Genomic DNA, 19,026 nt, shown 5'->3' with positions numbered 1-19,026 from the left:
ACCCACAATCCATTGGTCAAAATTCCTTTGTTCTTCCCTTTCACTATGTAAGCCTTAAATTGACTTCAGACTGCACCCGATCACCCTCTGCTGACAAGGGAACTTTAAGGCTAAGCCTACAGAGCTGAGAGCTGCTGCTGAGACTGGTAGGGAAGAGAGGAGGAAGTGCTGCTGCAGGGGTGAGGGGAGGTGGAATTCTGAACAATAACGCCTTTAGGAGGAACTCTTCAGCTAAGAATGTAGACCTTAAAATATTTACAAGAACAGGGGCGCCTGTGTGCTTGGTTGGGCATCCAACTCTTGGTTTTTGGCTCAGATCATGATCTCAGGGTCCTGGGATGGAGCCTGGCATCACAATGGGCTCCTCGCTCAGCAGGAAATCTGCTTGAGGATTCTCTCCCTCTCTCTCCACCTCTCCCCCACTCACTTGTGAGCACGATCTCTGATAAATAAATCTTAAAAAAATAAAATAGGTACAAGAACAAAATCTTGTTTTGCATTTAGTCACCTTAGTTTCTCATTAGTAAAACAAACGAGATCTGGACTCCAGGGGTTGCATGGACCTCCGTGCATGTGAACTTCAACCTCAAAAGGCCTTTTATGCTAATTAGTTGTAATAATAACAATATTCCATCTGTCATCTGCACTTTCAGGAGGTACAAAGCCCGTCTTTTCTCTGTGTTAGGAGACTGTTGGGATTATTTTTTCTCTTCTGTCTTTATGGATGATGACAAACCAATCAACGGCTCAGGTGGATTACTTATCTTAAAAAACAACCTCTCCCTGGAGGAGCTCACAGCCCACTGAGCCAACAGGGCATGGTAATTCCCAGAACCAAGGTGTGCTGCGCTAAGAGGGAGACCAGACACATAAATGTGGTTGTGACTAGGAGTGCCGGTAGGGTGGATGTGGCCTGTGTGAGGCAAGGCCCTTGAGCAGAGACTCCAGGAAAGATGCAGCCACATGACGGCCAGGGGAGATATTCTCATGGCAAGCAAAACATAAAGCAAACATAGGAGAGAACTGGAGGGCCAGTGTAGCTGCGGTGCCGGTTTAAGAAATTAAAAAGCTAAATACCACTTCACTTAGAGATGTGTTCTTAGCAGGCATTTAGGGTCATTTGCACAAAAACAAAATGGGCAAAAAAATCACATATGATCACGTATGATCAAATCATAGGAAACCCAGCCATGCCAAAGTTCTTTGCATATTAAGGAAACAAGCTTTCTATCTACAAATTGCAACTGTTTATCACTCGTCTTTAAAGCATTTCTTCAGAACAGAAATGTTCTATTTGTAATAGATCTGTTGATCTCTTTCAGGAGGCTTGAATATGCCTAGAAGGACTTCCCAATTCCAGGAGGACAGAAAAGTTTTACCCATGTTTCTTCTAGTATCTTCATATTTTCATGATTTATATGTAAATCTTTGATTCAATTGAATTTAGGTTGATGTAAAGAGTAAAGATGGAATTCTGCTTTATTATTTTTTCCAAAATGTTAGGCACTTGTTCCAACTCCATTCACTGTTTCCCAGGATGCAAAATGTTCCCATCCTGGTTTGCTGACAGGTCAACTCCCAAGATCAGTAACATTAAAAAGAGGCATCCTAAAATCTATTGTTTGATGGAATCTCAGACATTCTTACCCTTATGCCTATAATTCAACACAAATGAAGTGACTTTTCCTTACAGCATGCTCCCCAACCCCACTCTCACAGAGATCTGAATGACCACTGTTCAAGGACTCTCTTCTTGATAAATACCAGTTACTCTCCAGCCCTCCAGAAACAAAACAAAACAAAAACAAACAAACAAAAACCTTTGCCAGAAAGTTTCTCGAGTAAGAATCTTAGTCATAAAGTTGGCTGAGTGTTTGGTCCTTCCTATCTCACCAAGTTCCCAAAAGTAGTTCTATGCTCATTTTTTTTTCTACGCTCATTTGATACCAGCCAACACTTCTTATGGAGCCACACCCCAGGGATTCCCTGTATAGCTGTCAAACGTTGTTAATTTACACACCTTATGGCTAACAAAAAATGTTCAATCTTAAAACAGAAAAAGTTGATGTCTTGATCCTTGTTATTCATATCACATAAGTGATTTTTTTTAATGCAAGCAATTGATATAGGTATATTTATAATAAATATAATCCTAGAGCACCTATGTGGCACAGTTGGTTAAGCTTTCAATTCCTGGCTTTGGTTCAGGTCATAATCTCAGGGTCCTGGGATCAAGCCTCACATCCAGCTCTGCTTGAGATTCTCTCTCTCCCTCTCCCTCTGCCCCTTCTGCTCATGCTCTCTCTCTAAAATAAATAAATAAAATTTAAAAAAATAAATTAATATAAGCCTATACTAAAATCACCAAATGCAAATCACTAGATATTAACAACAGAATCATTTTTAAAATTGAAACCTTGTTCTTCTGAGTATAGAAGTAACATACTCATTATACAAGTTCATTTACTTCACAACTGTATCAAGTTGAAGGTAAAAAGTAATTCAGTTAACAATCTGGCATGTACCTTCTAGCATGTTTTCTGTGTGTAGATGTTTTTGTTTCAGTTTCTTATAAAAATGAAATCATACTCCATGTTTAGTAATTTTTTTTTTACCCACTATATAATCTACCAGGGGCATCTTTCATTATTAAATACAAGAATCTTATTTTCTTTCTTTCTTACATTTACTTATTTATTTTAGAGAGAGAGAACACGAACAGGGCAGAGAGCGAGAGAGAATCTCAAGCAGACTCCACACTGAATGTGGAGCCCAGTGCGGGGCTTGATCTCATGACCCTGAGATCACAACCTGAACCGAAACCAAGAGTCTGATGCTTAACTGACTGACCCAGGTACCCCAAGGATCTTATTTTCTCATAGTTTCATAGCATGCCATTGAACCAAAGGATAGCTTTACATGACAGTTCTGAAGACTACCTTCATTATTAGCTGGAGTGGTTTCCACATTCCTTGGTGGCAAAGAAGATACTTCTGGCTGTGCTGAGGCCCACCCTGTGCCACTCACCTGCAGCAAGGTGAGAAAGGCCATCAGTAAGCAAAAGAAAAGTCACAAAAAAACAAAGCAAAGGAAAAGCTAATAATTTAATAGTTACCTTCTAAGTGCCTAGATTAGAAGGAAAGATAATATTAAAACATGTCTATTCTTTTTTTTTTTAAGATTTATGTATTTATTTGTGAGAGAGAGAGTGCACACGTGGTGGAGAGGAGCAGAGGGAGAAGGAGAGAGAATCTCTAGCAGTCTCTGCCGATCCTGGAGTCTGATGAAGGCTGGACCCTGAGATCATGACCTGAGCTGAAACCAAGAGTCAGATACTTAACCAACTGAGCCACTCAAGACATGTCTGTTCTTTTCTTTCTTTTTTTTAAACTGAAGTATAATTAACATACAGTGTCATATTAGTATCAGAGTATTCAACACTCTGTACATTACCAAGGGCTCATCAAGACAAGTGTGCTCTTGGGGTACCTGGGTGGCTCAGTTGGTTAAGTGGTTAAGAGATTTAGCCGAGGGTCAGGCTCCACACTTGGCAGGGAGTCTGTTTGAAGATTCCCTCCCTCTGGCCCACCCTACCCCACCCTTAAAAAAAATAAACCTTAAAAAAAAAAAAAAGATAAGTGTGCTCTTGATCCCTTTCACCTGTTTCAACTCTCCCCCACCTCCCTCCCCTCTGGCAACCACCAGTTTGTTCTCCGTATTTAATAGTCTGGGGTTTTTTTAAGAGTTTGTTTGTTTTGCTTCTCAAATTCCACATATGAGTGAAATCATTTGGTATTGGTCTTTCTCTGACTGATTTCATTTAGCATTATAACCTTTTGGTCCATCGATTTTGTTGCAAATGACGTCATTCTTTTTTATAGACCAATAATTTTCCATTATACATACATCTTCTTTATCCATTCATCTATCAATGGACACTTGGGCTATTTCCATAGTTTGTCTATTGTAAATAATGCTGCAATAAACAGCAGATGCATATATCTTTTTGAATTCATGTTTTCATTTCCTTGGGTAAATACTCAGTAGTGGAATTACTGGATCATACGATAGTTCTATTTTTAATTTTTTGAGGAACTTCCATACTGTTTTCCACAGTAGCTGCACCAATTTGCACTCCCACCCACAGTGCATGAGGGTATGTTTTTCTCCACATTCTTGCCAAAATTTGTTGTTTCTTATGTTTTTGATTTAGCCATTCTGACAGGCATGAGGTAGTATCTCACTGTGGTTTTGATTTACATTTCCCTGATGATGAGTGACGGTGAGCATCTTTTCATGTGTCTGTTTGCCATATATGATTGAATTTTTCTCTAAGGAACATCGTCCCTTCTCTTGATTTATTTATTCAATTACCTATTTCTATTAGAGTGGACTCATGGATGTTTATTTATTCTTTGGATTATAATCCAAACGGTCATTACATAATTTGTTGTTGAAGTTTTTCCAGCTTTGATCATTGGGAACTCCTTCTGCTTGGTTCCTGAGTCCTCTTGACATGCCCTCTCTGTCACCCTCTCCACCCAGCACTTTCTCACTTTTCAGCACTACAAGATGCTCCAGGCTTAGCTGTCTTAGTGGTCCCAGTCCTAGAATCTGCCATTTCTCCAGAGGTAGACCTGGTTCCTCTTGGCATTTAGAAATCCAGATGTGAGTGGCTGGGTGCACTTGTGTACCGGCATGTCCCTGTCTCTGGGCCCCTTGGTAGACAGAGCCAGGTAATATATCTGTGTGTGTGTTCACCCATGGAGACACACATATTTGTCATCAGTGCTCCATCATGTGTGTCTGCACGTGTGCATGTGTGTCCAGAGAGACACAGCAAAATAAACATGAGTTCATACTAATTCTAATTCCATACTAATTCCAACATTAGTCCACACCAAACTCTTCCTCTGTCTCCTCCTTTCAGCCTGTCGTTTCTATTCCTAACACTTCTCAGCTACTAGTCTGGATATTTTGTATCTTGTTCTATATTAAACAAGAGGCAAAGATCATGACAGAGTGTCTTATCTTTTGTTTTGTTTTCTGTTCCCTTCTTTTTTGATAACTACTTCTAGTAACTACTGAACATGTAGGTCAATGAACATGTATGTGTACATTATAATAAAAAAAAATCAAGGGTTAGCAATGTATACACCTTTCCACATGTGTACTTGAAAATGGGTTAAAGAACAGGTGGAGCAGTAGTAAGCAAATGCACCCCCACCCTAGTGGGACCGGGAGGAGGAAGGGCAGCAAACAGACATCTGAGGCTCTAAGCCAGGGGCCTGCACACATTTCCTTAAAGGACCATTCAGTAAATATTTTAGGCTGTGAAGGTCTTATGTTCCCTAATCTTAGTGACTTGGGAATTATTACTGTTGCTCCTACCAGACCACACAATGAAGATAAGGATTTTGGCACAATGGCTAGAGGCTTACTCTGTGCCAGCTCCTAATTCCTTGCATAAGTACTGACTTCATTCTTTTACTTAAGCATGGAACCCAACACAGGGCTTGATTTACAACCCTGAGACCAAGATCTGAGCTGAGATCAAGAGTCAGATGCTTACCCAACTGACATTCTTACAATAGCCTTGAGATATGCTCTAGGTACACAGCTAAATTGGGACAATGAGATTCAAACTCCTATTAAAACTTGGGTTTAGGGCCATTAGTTAAGCATCGACTCTTGATTTTGGCTCAGGTCATGATCTTGGCGTCGTGAAACTGAGTCCCACATTGGGCTCCACATTCAGTGGGGGAAGTCTGCTTGAGATTCTCTCTCCCTCTGCCCCTCTCCCTGCTCACACTCTCTAAATTAATTAATTAATTCATTCATTAATTTAAAAAAAATTCTTCATTCTTTGTGAGTTCCACAGTTCTCAACTGAACTGTGGCAGACCACTAGTAATAATTTCTCAGCCTCCCTCACAGCTAGGTACAGAAGTATAACTAAACACTGGCCACCGGGACACAAGCAGAAGTAATATGCACTACCTCTACATTTTTTAGTAAAAGGATTGGGCACTTGCTTTCTTAGATGCTTGCCCCCCTTGCCATTGCTGCAAAAGGTCATGAGCTAGAGCAGACACTTTGGAGCTTGAGATGGAAGCCAACATGTGGAAAAGAGCAAAATAAATCCCTCGGTCAACCCTGGACAGACGACTTCTGAACTGTTGATGGAAACTGATTTCTGTCTTGTTTAAGTGACTATATTTCAGGGATGTTTGTTAGAGCAGCTTAATCTGTCTCCTGACTGAAACGTTCAATTACACACCCTTTATAACTGCAAGAGTAGGAATACTTTAAAATAGTGTAAGGTGGGCAGCCCAGGTGGCTCAGAGGTTTAGCGCCACCTTCAGCCCAGGGCCTGATCCTGGAGACCCGGGATCAAGTCCCCAGTCGGGCTCCCTGCATGGAGCCTGCTTCTCCCTCTGCCTGTGTCTCTGCCTCTCTCTCTCTTTTTCTGTGTGTGTGTGTGTCTCTCATTAATAAATAAATAAAATCCTAAAAAAATACAATAAAATAGTATAAGGCATAATACATACCTCAGGAGAAACATGAGAGGCAAAAAAATCTTCCTCTTTTGGCGGAGGGGTCAAAGGTGGAACCACACAGCTATCCAGCCAGAGCTAGAACAAAAACATATAGCACTGCTTAACCCTTCACCTGCCTTTAAAGGGTTTTATTTTATACTCTCATTCCCCTTCTAGAGACCTGTTTGGTAAAGATGGGTACTTTCCACTACTATACAATCAGTACGTGCCTACATGGGGTCCCTGAGCACATTTTAGTAATCCCACTAACCCACTAACCCACTAACTTATGCTTCCAAATCTCAAGGATGTCACCTACCAGATCCACAAGCCGTTTCTGAAAAGGAATGATTGAGGATTTCATTTCTAAGCGCAGGTTCCAAAGTACAGTCAATCCACGAGAATAGTGGGTTCTGTATTTGCAACTTTACCCACCCGTCAGAGTTTACTCGTAACCCCCAAATCGGTACTTGAGACACCTCTGTGGTCCTTCACAGACGTGTGCGGACCAGCAGAAAATTTGAGCCACCCAAGGTGCACCTTCCCGGCTGAGACTGAACAAGGTGATGCTCCGCCTTCTCGTTTAAGCTCTCCAACACTAAATGTGTCCTTTCTGTGGTCTATTTAGTGCCACATTTTCCACATATTTGTGCTTTGTTGGTGATTTCCTTGTTTACAGGCCGTCCAGGCTAGGCTGCAGTCCTCCTAATGCTCCTAAGCACATGCAGGCTGTGATGTGCCTCATAGAGAAAATAGTGTCAGGTAAGCTTCATTCAGGAATGAGTTCTAGTGCTGTGGGCAGTGAGTTCAATGTTAATGAGTCAATAACTATAGATTAATAATATATTAAGTTATATCTATTATATATTAAATATTTTTATAGCAATATACTAAGTATATCACATGCTTAATTACATAATCTGTTCAACAAGGAGTCCGTAGGGCACCTGGGTGGTTCAACAGTTGAGCATCTGCCTTCAGCTCAGGGCGTGATCCCGGAGTTCCGGGATCAAGTCCTGCATTGGGCTCCTTGTGGGAGCCTGCTTCTCCTCTGCCTTTGTCCCTACCTCTCTCTCTGTGTCTGTTATGAAAAAATAAATTTTTAAAATCTTAAAAAAATTTTAAAAAGGAGCCCTTAAGCAGAAGCACATGTAAAATGAGATTATGTACTGATCAGCTGATGGAAACATTGTGACCAGAAGCCTATAGGAGCCTAGCCTTCTATTTCCTGTAGGAGTGATGCTTTGGCATTTACTCATTCAAATGCTCACAGCAAGCTCACAGAGCATAACTGCCATGAACAATGAGAATCAACTACAGGTTGTTTCCTTGCAAGAGAATCCAGTTAGAAGGTTTTACTGTTTACCCCTTTTTCTACTAAAATAAATGTTCATCTGAAGGAAACAACCCCATCCACCAGCAACTTACATCAGTGCCATGCTTCCGCGTTGCCTGGGAGGCCAGTGACTTGATTCTCTCCCGATAGAGCTGAGCAGCACGACTATTGTACTTGGCGTTGGTGTCATTGGTGGCACAGCCGTGTTGATGGAAAAAGGAAGACTGTGGAGGAAAACACACAAATTAACAGGAATGCTGTATTAAACCAAACATATAACTGAAAACATTACTTCATTTTGTGAAGGATTTTTGGGAAATACTACGGAAAACAAAAGTAATTAAACCACATAATTTACAAAGACAATTTAAAACCACAAAACTTAATATAAACCTTTCCTTGTAAAAGTAATACCTTCCACACGTGCAACATGAATATTTTGGTAAAACTAGACATGAGATTCCCATTACAAAATGAAATCACTGGCCCTTCGTTCCTCTCTGTTAAAGCACTTCCATCATTCCAGATTATTTTGTTACTTTGGGGGGGCACCTTCCACTCTGGACTTTTAGTTCATGAGCCATTCACTTCAGTCTGAATTCAACTACACTGGAATCCCACTAACTGGAACTGGTTAGGAGCTATGCTGACCTTCACCTTGCCCAGAACTATTTCTTCATCAATAGGGACCATAGCATAAACAAGGTGGTAAAACAAATGCTTAAATAATCAGAGGAAACTCTGTTCAACCACTCCATAAGGGTCCATACACAGACATGAATTACAAAGGTCATATCTTAATGAAGATATTCTAAAAATCTGTATGAGCAACCCAATCTGATGAATCAGATATACTGAATTTGTAAATGAAGTTTAACATATTTGAGGGTCCTTACTAGGTTTGTAAGGGGAGTTAAGGAAATCTGCTCTTGTAAAATTATAAGTTAATTAAACACTTAAAAAGTTATATTTAGGGGCACCTGGGAGGCTCAGCTGGTTAAGCATCTGCCTTAGGCTCAGTTCGTAATTCCAGGGTCTTGGGATTGAGTCCCACATCGGGCTCCCCAGAGGGAGCCTGCTTCGCCCTCTGCCTATGTCTTTGCCTCTCTCTCTGTGTCTCTCATGAATAAATCAAATCTTTTTTTAAAAAGTTATATTTTACCCAGAAATTACTAAGTTAAGAAGAGGGATCTCATTTGTCTTATCACTATATCCCCACACCCAGAGCCCAGAGCCCAGTAGGTACTAGGTATTTAACAGATAACAAGTCACCTGGGCCATCCACTCCCAAGCCCTTCCTGTCTTTGCTATCTGATAGGGCGCCCCAAACTCGCACATGCAAACACCGAGCTTCCTTCCTAGTATAACACATATTTATACAAGAAAAGAAACAGTGAGTCTGAGATGAACTTACTGCATTAGCATTTCCGCCAACCTGCATGCATCGCAGCTGAAACCAAGACCAGTTAGAGTCCAGCTCTGTAGATCTAAATGGAAAGAATATTCTCAAATGTTAACACGTTTTTCCCCCACAATCAAGACACTAAACTTTTGAAAACAAGAGTTCCTTGATGTTCAGGATCCTGAGGACTCCTGAGTTTGTGTTAACAGTGACGTGGGACGCTGAGCCTGCAGGGTATATGACAGCCATGCAAGTGGCTCCTAGCCATTCTCCTCCTTCCTAGTGGCCGAGTCTCCGAGGGGCCAGCCACCTGCTCTCCTCCCCACAGACAGGCCACACGAGGCCAGCAGCACTTGTGCCACAGGGACCCCAACCAGCTTCTCTTCTTCTAGCACACAGGGAACATGACAAGCTTTCCGGGGCCATTCAACAACTCTGTCTCCTTGCCTCACATTCTCAGTGGCTTCTGATCTAAGTATTGGTAACGTGTCTCTGCTCAAAATAGATGTACTGTTCTGATGTTTTCAGATGTGCTATCCATTTGTCCAGTTTGACCCCCATGGGAGCCTCTGAAATGCTTGGTCTTATCATCAGGTGGAAAGGACCTGCCTAACCTTGCCACCCTCAGGGAAGGGAGAATGGTCAGGATTTAGTGCTCTTAGAGGGAAAACTGCAAGGGCCTTCTCCCCTTCCACACCTACTTATCTGTAATCTGAGACCAAATCAGGGCAAGGGAAAGGCAATAACTATATTTCTCAACAATAAAAATTCACCAAGTGATCACTATAAAGCAAGATATGATAGTACAATGTTAAAGGTCTTTATATCAAATCTATAGGTATGAGAAAAAGCAAGGCTGTCCCATATTCAACAATAGCTTGTCCCACACTAATCATAAAGAAATGTGGACATTCTTAAATGGGTATAGATACAGTACCCTGTACAAAATAGGAAGGTAGAAAGAAAAGAGGCTTCAGATTCACTAAAGTTCTCCTTTTATGCTGCCCCTCCCATGTACTCATTTCTATGTCTCTTTGCATTGCTTAATGTTCTTTGTAAATATTAGAATGTTATTTGGAAGCCAATACTTTAAGATTAATAATAACACTAATTATTATTAAGGATAATAATCCTTGCTATTTAGCCTTACAACTTTTGGTCTTAACTATCTTAAAAAAAAAAAATAAAGCCAAGTATTTCTCTACGTATCCTTTAGAAATGAAGATTAAAACTAATTGTTCCTGAACTGGCCTGCTGGAGATTCTCTCTCATAACATTGGGATTTCAAAGTAAAAGTTTTTGATGACAGTGGCCTGTGAAAATAGTCAATATTAAGAGGAAATTTAATTGCTCATGCGTGCCTGTTCTGACATGAGGAAGTGACTTACTGTCGGTTATTTCTTACCTTTAATTTAGATTAAGAGATGTGTTAAAGGGAATAGTCTGTGACAATGTGAAGAAAAAGTAAAGCAGAGGAAGTAAGAAAAATTGAAGAATTAGTGTCCCTTTAACAAAGTATCTCCTGTTTACCAACTAGGTAAATGAGAAAATGGGTTTCCCACGACCTCTACAATCCTTATGCATCAACACAGAACCTTCTTAAAATTCCATGAATTAGCTTCACTAGTGGCTGTCCATTAAGTGGAACATTTAAATAGATTTTAGAAATCAGAAGGAATCTTACCAAATAAACATGACAAAGTTATGTAATCAAAAATTTTAAATGGAATTTTATCCATTTACCACAATTAATATCGACTTTTCCTTATAGACAAGCCCAGGAACAGCTTCCAGGCAGCCAGCCAGCTGTTCATAACTGGCCTGGCTACTTAACAGAAGGCCATGGGAGGTGTTGCCTTTCTATCTCACATCACAACACGGTTCTCCTCTTGCATCCCCTGGGCAGGCACTTAGATGACTCGGCCCTGATCGGCAGCAGCACTTCCTGGGGGCTCACCACATGCCAGGCTTTATATATGGATTCATCCACTTTCTCCTCCCGAAAACCTCTGCCACAAGTACCAGTCTTCTCATCCCCTCTTTCAAGGGAAGGAGACACAGAGTAGGAAGGAGCACACTCAGAGGCAGTCCAGGATGGTGCTGGGACTTGGGCCCCCAGCAGCTGGCTGCAGCACCCTTTCTCTTAACGCCCACCAGGCGCTATCTGGCCAATGTCTGTGGGCACCTGCTGCATCCAGGGCCCAGGCCAGCCTGCCTGCATTAACCCCTCAGCAGTTAAGTACAGGGTCTGGCCTCGTAATCAAGACCCTCTACAATGTCACCCAAATCTCCCCCTTGGAATCCTTTATCTCCTCCTTTTCCTATGCGTATAAAAATTAGCTGCTGCATATTTTACTTTTTCTAGCCTCTATAACTTTTCTTAAAGTCTGAGTGCTCACCTCCTTTTCCCTGCCTTGTTTCCATTATCAAAATGCCACCAAAACCCTGAAGTTCATTGCAAATGTCTCCTCCTCCTTTCAACTTGGACTAATCTTCCACAGAAGTGGATGCGGTGCTGTTTCCATGTCCTGGGTGGCACTTTACAGTTTGTCCTCTTGTTCATGCTGTAGTTAAGCCTGTTCCTGCCCTCAGCCCACTGCAGGGAGGACTAACTTCCATTCACCTTTCATAAACTCATGAAATACTTAACAGTGAACTTGAAAAGAAACAGAGCTGGAGGAGGAAGAGGCACGGCAAGGCCCAGCTGCCCAGGAGCGGAGGCGCAGAGGTCAAGCCCCAGCAGATGGTGGGCAGGGGCCAGTCCGGTTATATCCACTCTGCTCCAAGTGGCAGTTGGCCATTTCCGTGGATGCCTAACCCACCTTTCCCCTGTAGGTTGGCAAAAGCAACAGTTCATAAATTTTTTCCGTTGTAAAGTTGTTGACTTGAAATTCCACTTTTAAAAAAACCCCCAGGGATCCCTGGGTGGCGCAGCGGTTTAGCGCCTGCCTTTGGCCCAGGGCGCGATCCTGGAGACCCGGGATCGAATCCCACATCGGGCTCCCGGTGCATGGAGCCTGCTTCTCCCTCTGCCTATGTCTCTGCCTCTCTCTCTCTCTCTCTCTCTCTCTGTGGCTATCATAAATAAAAAAATTAAAAAAAAAAACCCAAACCTCCACTTAAATAAACATTCCATAAGCCAAACTGCTAATCTGTTTGTGCCTGGGGAGCACAACGTGTGTGTCTGTGTGTGTGTGTGTGTGTGTGTGTGTGTGTGTGTGTCTGGCAGGGGGAGAGGAAGAAGAAGAGAAAGGGATTTGGAGAGGAAGGACTTTTCACTTCTTACTTTATGAACTCTGGGACTGCTTGCATTTTTTTTTTCCCATTAGGCTAGTGTTTGTAATTTTGGTAACCAATTAAAAAAACATCCAAAGAGCAAACCTCCACCTCTTACAAACAAAAACCCTACTGAGTACCCTTATCATCCTTGGCTTTCTCTTGCCCAACTCCTATACTGCTGACCTCCAGTGACACAGGATTTTTTAATAGTTGTTTCTGAATCATTTATAAACACTGGGATTCATAGTTATATTTATCTGACTTTTTAAAGGGTAGTCATTAAACCTGCAGCAGCCCGAGGAGACTCCACTGTCTAGCCGCATTAGGTTTCTGGTCAGTCCTTCCCTCACCCGGGAACACGTCAGAAACCCGCCTGATTTCCGGAATGGTTGAAACTGGAGGTATGCTTTGGTGGTGAATCAAAGGGAGGGCCAGATTATAATGGGTGGGACTTGGCAGAGAGGAAGAGGGGAAGAACATAGGAAGATGGCCGGTTACACATTGCCTTATGTTAACTGGTAACAACTAACTGGTCTGGAGCTGAACAGGGGTCAGGGGAAGTACACTTAAAAGAAACTTGCTGGTGTCCCTGAGTGGCTCAGTTGATTAAGCATCTGCCTTCAGCTCAGGTCGTGATCCCACAGTCCAAAAATCAAGCCCCACATTGGGCTCCCTGCTCAACAGGGAGTCTGCTTCTCCTTCTGCCCCTCACCCCCGCTCATACTCTGTCCTGCTCACTCATACTCTGTCCTGCTCGCTCTCTCTCTCTCTCAAATAAATAAATAAATAAATAAATCTTTTAAAAAAAGAAAGAAACTTGCCTTGGCACATAAAGACCTCGATATTTAAAAAAGAGACAAGAACAGGATAGGGCAGTATAGTCAAAATATTCTGGGACCAACATCTCTAAGAAAAAAGAAAAGACAGGAAATGAAACCAGGAAGACTGCACAAAAGAACTCCTTTTTCTAATTCATTACATATGGAGTTATACAGCTATTAGCCCATCATGCCTCTATGAACTGATTTCTGAAAAAAGAACTCATGAAAGTACAACAGGAAAGGTTTTTAAAGTTAATATATTTTAAAAATTTATCTTATTATTTTTACTACACAGTTTTTATGCCATCATGTAAAATATCTCATCACAAATTATAACTGATTTTATCTTACAGGAACTAATGCTCTTCATAATAATCACATTGTATCAATATTCCTTAGGTCATACTATAAAATTAAACTGCTCGCCACAATTCCAAATAGCCTGCCTGCCTATTGGCTCCTCCCCTGGAAAAAAGTGACAGGGAAATAGGTGAAGTGGTTGGAAGGGGTCAGCAGTAATGGAGATCAGAACCAGGGCTGCTCGGTGGCCTAGGCCCCCGGGGGCTGAAGTGCAGGCCTTGCTGGGCTTCCAAGTCCTGAGCCTGCCTAGGGGTCCTTTTATTAATTACTTTTACTTCACACAAGGGCACTTCAGCCTCCCACTGGACTGTGGGGCTGTGTCCAAGGGGGTGCAGACAAAAGCCCCATCTAGGCTACTGCCAGACTGTCTGAGTAGAAGATACATACTCGCCAGAAGGAGCCGATGCAGCCCAGGTCTGCAGATAAAAAAATGAAAGACTTTCTTTTTACAAGCACTTGAAATTCTCACTAAAATGTATACAAAAATCATTCATTCAGGGTTTGTGAGATCAGTGACCCCCAGGAGCCAGGGCTGTAGGATGGGGCCAGAAGCACACCCATGCTATAATGAGGGCTTCTTGCCCTTTACATCAGGTCTCCTCCTGATAGGGTGTGTGACGGACTCACAGCACCCCAAATCCCCTCTGTCACGAGCGTGTCATAGTAAGATTCCTCTGAGCTGCTGGTTATTAGAAGGTGATAAAGGCAGAGGAAAAATGTCTCAAATCTTTCATTCTGACTCTCTTCAGCACCACAGCCTCAGGTCCCTGGCACAGAGCTCTACAGAACAGCAATAGAATAGAAAAGGATCAATTTTCCTAGTTCACCTAATTCTAAAGATTCAAATCTCCCATAACTCAGAGCCGGCCTCTTATCCTACCTCATGTCAAAACAAACATGAAGGGAAAAAGGGGAAAAGGACCTGTGTAACAACAGGATCCCTCCCGCCCACGATGAAAAAAGACTCACCGAATAAAACTCAAGTGAACGCCCAGTGACCGGTGTGACCCTGAGCAGTCGATACAAAGAAACACCCCATAGGTTATACTGGCCCAGCTGGGATTCTTGGCACCACAATCAAAACACACCTGAAAGAAAATTTCAAAATTCAGTTACTAATTAATTCATCCATATTAGCCAAACGAAGCATCTTATAGGATACGATCGTGGTTGAGCTTGAAAGCTGCTTCACCTTTACACCTTTAAACTGGTTTTTATAAAATATCTCACCTAGGGGCACCTGAGTGGCTCCATCAGTTAAGTATCTGCCTTCCGCTCAGGTCGTGATCTCAGGGTCCTGGGATTGAGATCCATGTGGGGCTCCCCACTCAGCAGGGAGTCTGCTTTTCCCTCTTCCTCTCCCTTCCCTACTTTCATGCTCTCTCTCTCAAATAAATAAATAAAATCTTTTTTTAAAATCTCAGATTTTTTTAAACCTCAACTTTCAATTTCTTTTAGTATTATCACATTATAATTATATATTTTTAAAAAGATGTTATTTATTTGTTTGAGAGAGAGAGGGAGAGCATGAGGTAGGGGGAGGAGCACAGGGAGACGGAGACTCCCCAATGGGCAGGGAGCCCTGACATGGGGCTCGATTCCAGGACCCCGGGATCATGACCTGAGCTGAAGGCAGACACTTAACCGACTGAACCACTCAGGTACTCCTATAAATGATTTTATGTTAAGTAAGCATCAACAGGGCTCCTACTGGACACACACACAAGCCAGGACGTCCCCCTGCTGAGAATGCTCAAGGCCCTGTGGCCCTCTAGACAGTGGCTCTCCACCAGAGGGCAGCGCTCACACATGGTCCTTCTGACCCCAGCCAATGGGATGGCAGGTGTGGCCGCCACCCTCACCCGGGCAGGGTGCTCTGTGACCAGTAATAAGGCAGAGGTTAAGTTGCAAAAGCTGCTGTGGCTTCCTTCCTGTTCCTTGCTATCCCCCTCCCTTGGATCACTGGCTCTGGGGGAAGCAAGCTGCTGTGTCAAGGGGACACAGCCCAGTGGACATCCTTGCGAGGTGAGGAACTGAGGCCACAAGTCCAATAGCCAGTGAGGAGCAGAGGTTGGCGAAGCACCACGAGGGTGAGCTTGGGAGCGGGAACCCTAGGCTTTAGAGAGGCAGCCCCAGCTGACAGCTTGATGGCAACCTCATGACACCCAAGGCCTTCCTCCCACAACACTGACTGAGGCTGAACATTCTTCATCTCATAGCGCCTGGCAACAGGAGCATAAAAAGACTTTAAATATACAGAGTCGGGCAGCCCCGGTGGTGCAGCGGTTTAGCGCCGTCTGCAGCCCAGGGCGTGATCAAGGAGACCCGGGATCGAGTCCCACATCAGGCTCCCTGCATGGTGCCTGCTTCTCTCTCTGCCTCTCTCTCTAGCTGTGTCTCTATGAATTAAAAAAAAAAAAAAGGCATAACTAAAATATACAGAGTCTGTCATGGAAACCCATATTTATGATGAATTAAAGTCAGAACAACAGAATAGCAAAAATTGCACTAATAAGAGAACACTTCTCCCCATCTCCCCCCCTCCAGAAAAAGAGCCCCATATTTTAGCAACACTTTGTAGACAGAGCCACCTATGCGAATTGTTCCAACTCTAGTCATCAAGGAGGACCTGGCTTCTGGCTTTCTGAGGGCAACACAAAAGTGAAAACACCAGCAGATTTCCCAAAGCCCCTCACTGTGACTCACATGAAAAGCCTGCATGAATAGTGGGATCAGGGTGACAACTGACACGGAAGGTGCCAGTCCATTCATGGCAGCATTTACTGACTGCCTGCTGTATGCCCGACACTATGGCAGGCACTGAGGTATTCAGAACTACCTGTTGTCAGAGATTCCACAAACACTATGCTGAGTCCCTACCCTCTACCAGGCCACATGCTGACTTTTCTGGAGCTCACTGAGCAGTGGGAGGGAAGGACACAGACATCAAGATGCCTTGTGGTAACGGCCAGGTGAGTAAGGAATCCATCCCCTTCCATGGGGCACCAAACAGCATCACCAACTCTGCCAATGGTGCTGTCCCTCTGCAAGAGGTCATCTGCAATCCCCCAGTCGCTCAACTAACATTTGTGCACTTACTACCAAGTGAGTACCTGGCACACACAAAGCAGATGTGCAAAGGTAGTTCAGGAAGGGTCAGCCGGCATGGAGCCTGTGGATGGAGCTCACAGCCTCATAGGCAAGACAATTAGTTACAAGTTGAAAGAAGCAGGGAGAGGATACAAAAAGTTAAAAATAAATAAATAAATAAATAAATAAATAAATAAATAAGGCAAAGTCCAAGAAGCAATTGAAATCTCAAGAACAGAATCTTAAATTGCAGTAAGTGGCCCCATGGAGGGAGGTGACCACAGAGATGGTGCACAGCCCAGACCAGGCAAGACTGGGAGTCACTCCTGAGGCGGTCTGCTCGCAAGGCTGAGAAGGGAGCAGGGGGTCTTCTAAACATGCCACCCAAGCATCCGGCTGACCCAGCAGCTACGATGAGGACTTGCCAAATGTCACTCCAAGAGGCCCGGGGCCCCCTCTCCTGTACATGAGCCGGACACTGAGCCTGGCACAAAGCAGGCACTCACTGCATGCAAACACAGGTGGTGGAACAGTTTGTAGGGGTGGTGGGGAGCGGGAACTGTGGGGCCTGACCTCAGGAGGCACTAAGGAATCCCAGTGTGGCCCTCACGAATGCTGGAGCAGGAGACTGAGCTTCAAGAGCAGGATGGCGCTTCGTTTTGATATGCAACCCCATGCCAGAATTGAGATAGGGTTTTCTAAGCAGAATGCACTTGTTATGGTGATGAAAATCAAATGCTTTTGGGGTGCTCGATTGTTGATTTCGGCTCAGGGTCATGAGATCGAGCCCCCCCCCCCCCCCCCCCCCCCCCCCCGTCGGGCTCTACAATGCTTAAGATTCTTTCTCTACCTCTCCCTCTGCCCCCCCCCACAAAAAAAAAAAAAAAAGAAATGCCTCTGCCTAACAATTTGCTTTGCTTAATGATGAGAGTAAGTACCAGACAAACAACAGCTAGAGTTAAGCAAATTTATTCCGTGTCAGGTACTGTTATTGACCAACTGAACCATCATCACACCCCTATAAGGAGGTATTATTATTGTCCCCATCAAGGCCAGCTTCTGGGCACGTGTGTGACCTGTGCAGTTGCCCAGGGCCCCACATGTAGAAAAGCCTGTGGTTGCTTCATGCTCTGCTGTCTCATCCTGACATTCTCAACACTTTTTAAACAAGGGCCCTGCATTTTCATCTTGCACATTTTGCATTCTCTGCAAATTACGTAGTGTGGTTTTCATCTCCATTTTAGAGAAAACTAAGGACTTACAAAGTTTTAGTATCACAGCTGAGGAGTGGTATCTTGGGGACTGGACCCCAGGCGGCCTGGCCCAGAGCCCACTCTTCACCGCTCACCACATTGCCCCTCGTGCAGTTTGGCTGGGGGGGTTGACCTTCATCTGTCTTCCAGCCCCCAGACGTGAGGCTCCCTGAGGGCAGGAGCCTGTCCCCCTCCATCCGTGGACCCCATTGCTCTGCACAGTGCCCAGTGGACTGCAGCTGCTCAACAATACTTGTTGACAGAGGAACTCAAGCAATCAAGCAATAAAACTAAGGAACACATAGAGACAAGGAAGGATTTCTCAAACTGGAACACTGACCTTCTGGGTTAAAACCTTGGTCCAGAGTAAATATTCATCACACATGAGATGAAGAAACCAGATAACATATTCTGAAAGTAAACCCCGTCGTTTCTCTTGAAGTACCTTCCCAGTGTATCTTAGAGCTCTCTGTTATAGCCCCTTCTGAAAAAAATGCTTCCCGTTCACCAACTCCTCCATAACATTAAAACTCGTTTTCATCTTTGCTGAGATAATGGTTTCTTACTAAGGATCAAATGAAAAATTCTTCATCAAGAAATGTAGCACATTTCTGGACTGTGCAACATTACTGGAAAATACTTTTGCTCTGTGCTTTTATTAATCCTATGCCAGAATATAAAGTTTTCCACAGGTGTGTTGTTCATAATAACGATCCTAACAAAACAATGGCCGATGCTATTGAAGACTAGCATGTGTAGACACTGTTCTAAGTGCTTCTCTCGGATTTTCTCATTTAATCCTCCTAATAACCATCCAGGTTAGATCCTCCTCACTCTCTCCGTTTCCAGAGGAGGAAAGAAGGTACAAAGTGGTCGAGTAACCTGCCCAAGGTAACACAGTCACCAGCGAGCCCACACAAGTTCCTCAAAAGTGTCATAAGAACAAT

General features: G+C 43.4%; 1 protein-coding gene across 1 annotated transcript in view; it reads right to left on the bottom strand.

Annotated features, from left to right (window-relative positions):
* ARFGAP3 (ADP ribosylation factor GTPase activating protein 3) overlaps window positions 1-19,026 on the bottom strand; it is a 51,307-nt gene that overhangs the window by 30,506 nt on the left and 1,775 nt on the right. Inside the window, exons 2-6 of the mRNA XM_038550315.1 lie at window positions 14,706-14,824; window positions 9,289-9,361; window positions 7,967-8,098; window positions 6,551-6,634; window positions 2,940-3,027 (exon numbers count right to left, since the gene is read on the bottom strand). Coding sequence (XP_038406243.1) covers window positions 2,940-3,027; window positions 6,551-6,634; window positions 7,967-8,098; window positions 9,289-9,361; window positions 14,706-14,824 — 496 coding nt within the window. The remainder of the gene's footprint in view (window positions 1-2,939; window positions 3,028-6,550; window positions 6,635-7,966; window positions 8,099-9,288; window positions 9,362-14,705; window positions 14,825-19,026) is intronic.

This window comes from Canis lupus, chromosome 10, assembly GCF_011100685.1.
Source record: "Canis lupus familiaris isolate Mischka breed German Shepherd chromosome 10, alternate assembly UU_Cfam_GSD_1.0, whole genome shotgun sequence".
Taxonomy (NCBI): Eukaryota; Metazoa; Chordata; class Mammalia; order Carnivora; family Canidae; genus Canis; species Canis lupus.
Note: the sequence above shows the minus strand (reverse complement) of the source record. Positions and strands in the feature narration are given on the sequence as shown.